Raw genomic sequence first — 12,001 nt, 5'->3', positions numbered from 1 at the left:
GAACTCATGCTGACTAGCTGAAGACTTTACTGTAGCTTTACCCATTAAAAGATACGGTACTTCCTTGAAATTAAATTCCAGCACTACAACCATAATAAATGACCCTTCACAATAGATAATGCTTCCCTATGCACTCTGTTAGAGAGCTACATATGTTCAATAAAGTCCCTTACTCGCCTGTTGAGCACTTTTACAACATTTCAAATCCCTCAGTTCTCGCCATCTCTGAAAAGCCAATCCGATGTTGAATCTTGTTTTAGTACGAGCTCACGTCGTTCTCTTTTTGCCAGCAGACTCTCCTCTGTTCGGCGTTTGTTTTAAACGGGTGATTCCCGGAGGTTGGAGATTTAGCTGCTCCGTGTCAACCTTTCTCGCTCATTGTGGCAACTAGGGCTGTCACTTTACGTTCGAAAATCGATTGCACAATCGATCGGACCAACCAACACAAGCAGGGTTCGAAATGAGGGGGGTCTGGGGGGGTCCCGGACCCTCCATAAGTCATTAGGGACCCCCCATAAGAATTTATTTTTGGATTTTGGGGGGTCCCCGACAAATATATTTTAACATTAAAAATAATTGTGAAAATTATAGGTCTTTAGTGACGTTTTATAACAGTAATTCATTTATTTCCTAGCGCGAGGCAGCAATCAGGGCAGCTATTAGCTGAGTGAGTTCCTATACAGCGTCACAGATTGTTGTTGTGGTGCTCCCGCAGACACGTAACGTTACTGTAGCTGAACTCGGCAAAACGAAACCTCACAAAGAGTGAAATCCTGTAAGTGCTTCGATTATATTTATATCTCTATAATTGCTTATAGTAAAATATTAGGAGTTCGAGTTCCTATATCAAAAGTTGCATTAACTAGATACCCAGTGTAATGATTAGAAGACTACGTTTGTCAACGTTTCTTGTTAGCTAAGTATGTGTATGAAGCCAAATGATCTGCCAGCTAACAGCAGACTATGGAAGCTTGTTTCCGCCACAGAGTGAAAAATAAAAAAGGTAATTCTGACTTTTTATCTCAGAATTACGTGATATAAAGTCGCAATTGCAGGTTATAAAGTCAGAATTGCGTGATATAAAGTCGCAATTGTGTGTTATTAAGTCAAAATTGCGTGTTATAAAGTCAGAATTATGAGATATAAACTCGCAATTGCGAGAAATATACTTGAAATTCTGACTTTTTTTCTCAGAATTGCATGTTTATATCTCGCAATTCTGACTTTAATACGCAATTGGGAGATATAAAGTCAGAATTGCATGATATAAAGTCGCAATTGCAATTATTGTGAGATAATTCTGAGGTAAAAAAATAAAAGTCTGTCTTTTTTTCCAATTAGAATTGGACTTAAATATCTCACAATTGTTAGTTTATATCTCACAATTCTATAAACTCGCAATTATGTGTTATAAAGTCAGAATTGCGTGATATAAAGTCGCAATTGCGAGAAAAAAAGTCAGCATTCTGACTTTATATGACGCAATTGCGACTTTATTTCACGCAACTCTGAATTTATTTCTCAGAATTGCGAGATATAAAGTCAGATTTGCATGAAATAAAGTCGCAATTGCATGTTATAAAGTCAGAATTGCGAGATGTAAACTCGCAATTGTGAGATAAAAAGTCGCAATTATCTTTTAAAATGTTTTATTCAGAGTTAGAGGGTTACCTGTTAGATTATAGCCACTTCTCCAGACACCACTACAATACTGGGCCTAGCCCAAACCATGAAAACATCCCAAGACCATTATCCCACCTTCAACACTTCAACATTGCTCCATATAATTTTGCCTACAGTATATAGTGTAGCAAGGTAGTCTTCAGAATTTTTTATAATTTAATAATTTAATTTTAGGGGACCCCCTAAGAGTCCTAAGTCATTTCGAACCCTGAACACAAGTTTCGAAAACGAAAATAGGGAATCTATCCTTCTTTCTTCAGCTCGTCACGATACGCCCGCAGCGAACGCGCGTCACACAGCAACTGCAGGCTCTGACAAACACACATAACATCAAATTATACTTCAGCATAATGTGTCTCTTTTTACTGCAAAAATGTAAATTCTGCTGGTATTCAGACAGTCTCATGCATACAGATACAGATTCGGGCTACGGTCTACAATCGCCTACGTAGGCGAAATTAGTTTGACATTTCTAATCGTAAACACAGCCATGTTGAAGACTGAGGTAATGTTTTTCATTGATGTTATGGCAGTCAACTCTGCTTATTGTTTTTCGAGAATGTTGCACTCCTGTTTGTCATTCTGCACGAAACTTCACGCCAATAAATCATCAGGAATATTGATGACTTGTGCGCGTCTCAAGCGCCCTCTTTACGTTCGTCCAAATGCCTGTTAGTTGTCTGTGGATTTGCCCAATGTCAAATCCCAAATGTACGCAATGTCCCTCGAAAACCATCATGTCAGGACTAAAATATATATATATATATATATATATATATATATAAAATATATATTATAACACTTATAATAGGCTTACCATAGTGAATTAGGGTAAGACAGAAACATGTTTTGGAAGAAGGATTGATGATGCATTGACTCATTGAAATTTTGTTAATTTTGAACCCAAATTTTTACTGTTTATTGTAAAGTTGATTGTAAAAGATTATTAATTCAAATTTTTTTTTGGAGTAACCATGCATGGATTAAGCATGTGCAATAAGAATAGGAACACGAATTAAGAAAGCAAATTAAATTTAAATTCCAGATTTCCCTCCAAAATCAGCATCAGTGTTATTCTAGTATATTTTAGTATAATTGATATACTATTATAGTTTTTGTTCAAAAGCTTTCAGCCTGAAAGACTGAAAGAATGCTAACTGTCACTCTCTGGGTCCATACTGCCGTTCTTGTGTCTCGTCTGTTTGTCTGTAAATAGAGTAATTGGTATGCTGGTATTGTTCTATACTTGTAAGGCTCTCATTTCGTACAACAGCAGCCATCAGTCATGTAAGATCTGATTAAATACTAGCTAACATGATGCATTACTAGCACAGTAGCCATGGCAGCACAAGCTAAAGGCATACTTTCAAGACAATAATCTAGGCAGCTGTTTTGTCCAACATGGATGATGCATTTTTCAAGGTTTTGCCATCTGGTACGAATGCAAGTCTCAGTCATGCTGTTTCAGACACATCTGTCAAATAAATCCATCAAAATGACGGCTCCTCAGAATGTAGCCACAACTCTGCAGCACTTAAGACATGGAGCTGGAAATTAGAGGGTGAATGTCTGTTGATTGCATCATAAATCTTCAGTTTCTTCATTCAAGTCCAGCTAACGTCAATCTTAACATTTAGTGGATGTTTTAGACTAGAGTAGTCTGTCATTACTCTGTATTTTGGACTCACTTATAGAACTCTCTCTGTCTCTTCCTTTTTCACTCCAGTTATTCCCAAGGTGACCAAGCACCTGCTGTCAAACCCAGTGTTCACATGTATTGTCTTAGCTGCCTGTATGGAGATTGCCGTTGTCGCTGGATTTGCTGCCTTCCTGGGCAAATATTTGGAGCAGCAGTTCAACCTCACCACCTCCTCTGCTAACCAGCTGTTAGGTGTGTATAAAACACACACTGGATGCCCAGTGATTTCACCAAGTACAACATGTTCCTGGGTCAACATCTTTGTTGATCCTGGAACAACATTTCAGTCAACCAATCAGACTTGAGGGACAAGTTTACAGTTGATGTCAAGTTTAGGCTTACAACCAGGGTTCGGTGCTTCTACATCAGTGTTATTCATAAGATAAGTTATGTAGGGATAAGGGGTTAGGATAACATTTTTGGACAGGAAATTTGTTATCAACAAAACATGTTGATCCAGGAACATGTCTTACTTGGCCAAATCATGGTGGCCCTGCACATACACACACATTGGGCTACAAAATTCTGTGAAAATGCAAAAAATTATTACTTTTTTTTTTTTTATACAGTTTTTCATTGCAAAGTATTAGCAGTTCTAATTAGTTTTATTAGTTTTTTTTTCCAATTTAATTTTCAATACAATACAATTATTTGTACTATTTTGCTAATTTTTAACAGAAAAAAAAATCTATTTTGCCCTATTATTATTATTATTATTTACTAGTGCTGTCAAATCGATTAATCGCATCTAACATGGAAGTTTGTAAATATATATGTGTGCATGTGTGTGTGTATACAGTTGTGGTCAAAATTAATGGCACCCCTGGTAAATATGATAAAAAAAATGGCTGTAAAAAATAAATCTGCATTTTTTATCCTTTTGATCTTTAATTCAAAAAATGTGCAAAAATCTATCCTTTCATTGAAGTAAAAAAAATTAAAGTGGGGGGAAAATCACATTATGAAATAAATGTTTTTCTCCAAAACACAATTATTGGCACCCCTAGAATTTTTTACGCGTAAAATATCTCTGAAGTATATTCCCATTAATATTTACATTTTTTAGTACACCAGGGGGACTAGGAACATGAAATTGTCTAGCTTTGACTTCTTGTTTCACAGGAGTTTAAATATGAGGAAACACAAAGGCCAAATTCCCTTAATCATCCATCATAATGAGTAAAACCAAAGAATATAGTTCTGATGTGCAGCAAAAGATTGTTGAGCATCACAAAATGGAAAGTGGCTGTAAGAAAATAGCCAAAGCATTGAAAATCCCCATTTCCACCATCAGGGCCATAATTAAGAAGTTCCAATCAACTAATGATGTTACGAATCTGCCAGGAAGAGGACGTGTGTCTATATCGTACTAATGCATGGTGAGGAGGAGAGTTTGAGTGGCCAAAGACTCGCCAAGGATCACAGATGGACAATTGCAGAGATTAGTTTAGTCTTGGGGTCAGAAGCCTACCAAAAAAAAAACAAAGGGTTGACAAAAAACAAAGGGTTCTTGAGGGTTTCAAGAAAAATCCTCCTCACTCCTCCAAAAACAAACTCCAGCAAATTCAGTTGTCAGACACGACTGGAACTTCAAATGGGACTGGGTTCTCTGATCAGATGAAACTAAAAAAAGAGCTTTTGGCAGCAAACACGCTAGATGGGTTTGGTGAACACAGGGATAATAAGTACCCCATGTGTACAATTTAATATACCGTTGGATCTTTAATGTTGTGGGCATATTTTTCTGCTGGAGGTCCTGGACATCTGGTTCAGATACATGGCATCATGGAGTGATACAAATGAGTGGAGTGAACTGAAGAGAAGAAGCACCAGCATGGATCTGGGAATCTGAAGGATCTGGAGAGATTATGGAGGAATGGTCTCTGATCTCTTGTCAGGTGTTCTCCAAACTCATCAGGCATTATAGAAGAAAACTCAGAGCTGATATCTTGACGCTTGTTAACGCTGTTATGTTGTCCGCTTTTGGAGAGTGCAAAAAGTATTTCATAAAAGGGTGCCAATAATTGTGGCCAACGTGTTTTGGAGAAAAACTTTTATTTCATAATGTGATTTCCCCCCCACTTTCAATTCTTTTACTTCAGTGAAAGGTTAGATTTTTGCACATATTTTGAATTAAAAATCAAAGGGATAAACAATGCAGATACATTTTTTTACAGCCATTTTTGATCATATTTACCAGGGGTGCCATTAATTCTGACCACAACTGTATATATATACGCACACATATATTATATATTTACAAACGTTCATGTTATATGCGATTAATCAATTTGCCAGCACTATTATTAACTTATTTAATATAAATTTTCCCAAATATTTAGTAGAATTTTGTTTCTATTTATTTATTTATTTAATACAATTTATTTCATTATTTCATTCATCTAATTTAATCGTTTTATTTCCAATTATTAGCAGAACAATTTTTGTGACAACAATTTTTAGCAAATTTGATTTTGAATGTCATACTTTTGGAACTTCCTTTATCTTGACACATTTATCTTTGCCACATACAGAGTAAACCTGAAATTATGCAAATTATAGTTTAAAATGAAAGCAAATGCATTTATTTATTTATTTAGCAAAAGCTTTCATCCAAAGTGACTTACAAATGAGGACTTATACAACAAAAGTGCTTTATCAACATCAGAAGTTTCACAATTCAAGATAAAAGCACAAAGATAAAGGGTATTGACAGCAAAGCGTTATTTTTATATAACACATTCTTGTTTCTTCATAAACAGGGATGACAGCCATCCCGTGTGCCTGTCTGGGCATATTCTTAGGAGGTTTGCTGGTGAAGAAGCTGAACCTGTCTGCTCTGGGAGCCATACGAATGGCCATGCTGGTCAATCTGATCTCCACTGCATGTTACGTGTCCTTCCTCTTCCTGGGCTGTGACACAGGACCTGTCGCTGGGGTGACCGTCGCCTATGGCAACGGGTACGGACGGCTCAGCTGCTTTTTTCTCCTCACAGCCTTGTTATTTTTCTGCCATTTATTCAGTCTTTGCAGAGAGGGTAGAGGATGACATGTCTGCATGCTGAAACCTCTATTTATGTGTAGTACGTGTGTATGGTCAGGGTTTGCATTTTATAGAATTCACTACTTTTGAGTATTTCAGGGGAATAGGAGAGAACGGATAAGTAAAACATCCCGGTTTATTTTCCAGGCCCACATGGAATCTGTGCTTAGTGAACTCCACATATTTACTTAGAGTTCATACACCCGTCACTCACAATAATGGTGTGGATTTTGATTAATCTCACTGACTGTAAAGTTTTTAATCTGGTTATCATGATCCTCTAAAAAACATATATATATATATATATATATATAATATTATTATTATTATTATTATTATATATTTTTTTTATTATTAGCAGAAAAAACCCTAATTTTATTATTGTAATTTAATTTTAATACAAATAAAAGTTTTCCCTATTATTATTATTATTATTATTATTATTATTATATACTTTAATACAATTTTGGATTCTTTTATTTGTATTATTATTATTATTATAATTACTATTCAATCTGTCTGTCTGTCTGTCTATCCATCTGGCTGTCTGTCTATCTGGCTGTCTGTCTGTCTGCCTGTGTCTATCTGTCTGTCTATCTATCTATCTATCTGTCTGTCTGCCTGTGTCTATATGTCTGTCTATCTATCTGTCTGTCTGTCTGTCCATCTATCTATCTATCAATCTGTGTATCTCTCTGTCTGTGTCTATCTGTCTATCCATCTATCTGTCTGTCTGTCTGTCTGTCTGTCTGTCTATCTGTCTGTCTATCTATCTATCTGTCTGTCTGCCTGTGTCTATCTGTCTGTCTGTCTATCTATCTATCTGTCTGTCTGTCTGTCTGTCTGTCTGTCCATCTATCTATCTATCAATCTGTGTATCTATCTGTCTGTGTCTATCTGTCTATCCATCTATCTGTCTGTCTGTCTGTCTGTCTATCTGTCTGTCTATCTATCTGTCTGTCTGTCTGTCTGTCTGTCTGTGTCTATATGTCTGTCTGTCTGTCTGTCTGTCTATCTATCTGTCTGTCTGTCTGTCTGTCTGTCCATCTATCTATCTATCAATCTGTGTATCTATCTGTCTGTGTCTATCTGTCTATTCATCTGTCTGTCTGTCTGTCTGTCTGTCTGTCTATCTATCTATCAATCTGTGTATCTATCTGTCTATCTGTCTGTCTGTCTGTATGTCTGTCTGTCTGTCTATCTATCTATCAATCTGTGTATCTATCTGTCTATCTGTCTGTCTGTCTGTCTGTCTGTCTGTCTGTCTATCTATCTATCAATCTGTGTATCTATCTGTCTGTCTGTCTGTCTATCCATCTGGCTGTCTGTCTGTCTGTCTATCTGTCTATCCATCTGGCTGTCTGTCTGTCTGTCTGTCTGTCTGTCTGTCTGTCTGTCTATCTATCTATCCATCTGGCTGTCTGTCTACCTGTCTGTCTGTCTGTCTGTCTGTCTGTCTGTCTGTCTGTCTGTCTGTCTGTCTGTCTGTCTATCTGTCTATCCATCTGTCTGTCTATCTATCTGTCTGTCTATCTATCAGTCTGTGTATCTATCTGTCTGTCTGTCTATCAATCTGTGTATCTATCTGTCTGTCTATCTATCAATCTGTGTATCTATCTGTCTGTCTATCTGTCTATCTATCAATCTGTGTATCTATCTGTCTGTCTATCTGTCTATCCATCTGTCTGTCTATCTATCTGTCTGTCTATCTATCAGTCTGTGTATCTATCTGTCTGTCTATCAATCTGTGTATCTATCTGTCTGTCTATCTGTCTATCTATCAATCTGTGTATCTATCTGTCTGTCTGTCTGTCTTATACAGATTTTAAAATTTTAGCAGAAAAGTTGTTTATTTGACCCCCTATTTTTTATTATATTTACAAATGTATTAGATTAATTGTAGTTGTTTTTTTAATCATTAGCCGGATATGTGCATATGTTTGTTTTTCAAATCTAAAGTTAATAGCAGAACCATTTTTGTGAAAACATTTTCACAAGTTTTTATTTTTGAATCCCAGATTTTCATGACTTAAATTAAATGAAGAGCTTCAATCACACCCTATAGTCATCAGTCATTTTTACACAGTCTTTTCTGCACAAGACTGACGAACTGAATGAACTACATGCCTCCTCTTGATCGGCCGGTCAGCAGATGTTTCATTCATTCAGTTTGTTCACGAACAAGATATCGGCGCTGCTCCAATTTGTTCAGACCTAAAACACAGACTCATTTAGTATGTTTTTGTGTATAATATTGCACTTTAATTGCACCCTCAAAATGAGAAGAAAATACAAAGAAAAGTCAAACAATTCCATCTGGGCTGTATGTTAAACAAACAGGGGTGTAAATCCTGAAGCTTAGTCAGTGCTTAGATGAACTCAGTGACAGTAAATATATAGAAAGTAACTCTATTCAAACAGGTGAATGTGTGTGTGTGTGTGTGTGTGTGTGTGTGTGTGTATATAGGACACTGCAAGTAGGCCAGAAGCCGGAAGCCCCCTGCATGAGTCATTGCAACTGCTACACTTCATCCGTTAGCCCCGTTTGTGGCTCCAATGGTGTGACCTACTTGTCCTCCTGTTTCGCCGGCTGCACCACAGCCATCGGTACCGGACTGCCACCACCTCCTCGCTTTCAGGTCATTACCCATCTCATTTCAACTCTCTCTTTCTTCCCTATTCGCTGACACATGCTCTCTGTATGGCTGCTTTTCTCGCTCTCCGCTCATTTCCTGGACAGCACATGTCCAGCGTGGGTCATTAGAACCGAAGCCCACATCGCTCATCAGATATACAGTATGTTGAAGAGGACACAGCGTTCTGCCTGCCAGGCATCTTAATGGCCACTGCACTCATTACCATACAAAGAGAATGGTTCAAACTGGAATAGATGATTCCAAGACAACAGTCACAACTATTATCGTAATTGAACACTGGCTCACGACATTAATATATACCGACCGCTGGGTTTAATGAGCCTGTTCGTGCCAGGGTTCATGGGTGCATCAGTTCTCTGTAGATAAAAGTGACTTTAGTACGTTTAGACGGCTAATAATGGCTCATTTATTTTATACCAATCCATTTAATATTTAAATTCATTTTATTTCGATGTTGAATGGTGTCATATACAGTGTAGGACGTTTTAATATAGATTGTTATTATTATACTATCATATTTGCACAAATCATTATTACTTTTTTATTTTACGATTCAAATATGAACACACAAGTATTTGCTGGCTTTGTAGTGAACATGATCATGTGTTTTTACGCTGGCAGAACCTGACGAGATGCTCGTGCATCTCCGAAAACAATGACTTCGCCACGGCTGTGCCAGGGAAATGCCCGCGCCCCGGCTGCCAGGAAGCCTTCCTCACATTCCTGTGTGTGATCTGTGCCTGCAGTATGATCGGAGCGATGGCCCAGACGCCCTCCGTTATCATCCTCATCAGGTGACTCTGTCTATCCATCTGTCTGTGATTTCACCAAGTACAACATGTCCCTGGATCAACGTCTACATTTCAGTCAACCAATCGGATTTGAGGGACATCTTACAGTTGATGTCAAGTTTAGGCTTACAGCCAGGGTTCGGTGCTTCTACATCAGTGTTATCCATAAGATGAGTTATGGGTAGGGATAGGTTTAGGGGTAGGGATAGGGATAAGGGGTTAGGACAACATTTTTGGACAATAATTTTGTTATCAACAAAACATGTTGTTCAGGAACATGTCTTACTTGCAAAATCATGGCGAATATACACAAAATTCTGTGAAAATGCTTCTTTTTTTATTGCAAAACATTATTACTTACTTTTATTATTATTTTTATATCATTTTAAATACAATTAATTTTTCTAATATGGTTTTTCATTGCAAAGTATTAACAGTAACACTTTATTTTATTTTTTTATATGTGTGTGTGTGTGTGTGTGTATATATATAGGACATATCTATCTATCTATCTGTCTCTATCTATCTATCTATCTAGCTATCTATCTATCTGTCTTTGTATCTGTCTATCTGTGTCTATCTATCAATATGTCTGTCTGTCTATCTATCTATCTGTATATCTATCTATCTATTTATCTATCTATCTATCTATCTATCTATCTATCTTTGTATCCGTCCATCTGTGTCTGTCTATCAATATGTCTATCTATCTATCTATCTGTATATCTATCTATCTATCTATCTATCTATCTATCTATCTATCTATCTATCTATCTATCTATCTATCTATCTATCTATCTATCTATCTTTGTATCCGTCCATCTGTGTCTGTCTATCAATATGTCTGTATTAGAGCCCGACCGATATATCGGCAGGCCGATATTATCGGCCGATATTAGGCATTTTCCAATCTATCGGTATCGGCATTTATAACGGCCGATTTAAAAAAAAAAAAAAAAAAAAACGATCGAAACGGCCTTTAACAATGTCTTGAGTGTATGCGTAATATAGTTTGTCGACCAGAGGGCGCTCTACAACGCCCTAGTTGACATCACTCGTGTATAACGCGCCACATATCCTGCAGCCTCCTGATCCAGCCAAAGTCAGGCAGAGAGAACAACGGTTAAGTGAGTTCATGGTAGGGTGACCAGAAGTCCCGAAAAATTCGGGACAGTCCCAAAATCTGAGCTGTTGTCCCGAATCCGGCCTTAATTGTCCCGAAAATTACACTTAAGCAAAATATTGAGTAGATATTGTCTGATAAAATATTAAAAACTGTCCGTGGAGATTGAGTCGTCCTGCAGCCAGCCCCCGCCGGCTGCTCATTGGCTGCGGCATCTTTTTTGTTTCTTTTTTCAAAGATACAGAAAGGCGCGAATTTAGATATGCATTGATAAGCTAATTTAGAGAGCGCAAGTTGCAGCCGCCGCGAGGACAGTGAATGTGCAGGCAGTCATAAAGGAGTGAGGAAACAGAATTGGTCGCGGCACTGTGTGCAAAAAATACTTCGGCCTAATGTCTGATGTCGGGTTACACAAAGCAAATCATCTACACAATTATTTAGTTTTCTTATTTAATGACGACAATTTAGTTGTAGGCTAATAATAATGTTGGCATAAGGCTTATTTGCGTTCGCTATAGCCTGAAAGGTCTGATTTACGCACTGTTACAACAGTGAATTTTTTTTTTTTTTTTTTTTTTACAATTTGAGACGCAGAGCGAGCGAGAGAGAGAGAGAGAGAGATGCGCGCGCGAGACGCAGAGAGAGAGAGAGAGAGGTGCGCGCGAGACGCAGAACGAGCGAGAGAGAGAGGTGCACGCGCGAGACGCAGAGAGAGAGAGAGAGAGAGAGAGATTGTTGTTGTTATTTATCAGAACTTAACAGAATTTGTCTCCAGTCCTATTCAAAGTTATATTTATGAACCAAGTCTTTTAAAACTGGTAACTTTGATTTGGTTGTTGTTGTTGTTTTTTTGTTCAAAGGACTTTACGTTTCATATCTTAAGTTTGTATTTATACAGCCCACATACATAGAACAGGCAGATATTTTGAATGTTGTGTAAGTGCAGTTTATAGGAAATGGGTCTAATATCCAGTTTATTTTCAAAATCTAAATATCGGCTTATAA

General features: G+C 37.3%; 1 protein-coding gene across 1 annotated transcript in view; it reads left to right on the top strand.

Moving 5' to 3' along the window:
• The window catches only part of slco3a1a (solute carrier organic anion transporter family member 3A1a), a 69,238-nt gene that overhangs the window by 53,386 nt on the left and 3,851 nt on the right, over nt 1-12,001 (top strand). Inside the window, exons 5-8 of the mRNA XM_084408605.1 lie at nt 3,410-3,574; nt 6,145-6,343; nt 8,893-9,064; nt 9,704-9,876. Of these exons, the coding sequence (XP_084264731.1) occupies nt 3,410-3,574; nt 6,145-6,343; nt 8,893-9,064; nt 9,704-9,876 (709 nt within the window). The remainder of the gene's footprint in view (nt 1-3,409; nt 3,575-6,144; nt 6,344-8,892; nt 9,065-9,703; nt 9,877-12,001) is intronic.

The sequence above is a fragment of the Rutilus rutilus genome, assembly GCF_951802725.1.
Source record: "Rutilus rutilus genome assembly, chromosome: 5".
Lineage (NCBI taxonomy): Eukaryota > Metazoa > Chordata > Actinopteri > Cypriniformes > Leuciscidae > Rutilus > Rutilus rutilus.
This window is presented reverse-complemented; position numbering and strand designations above follow the sequence as displayed.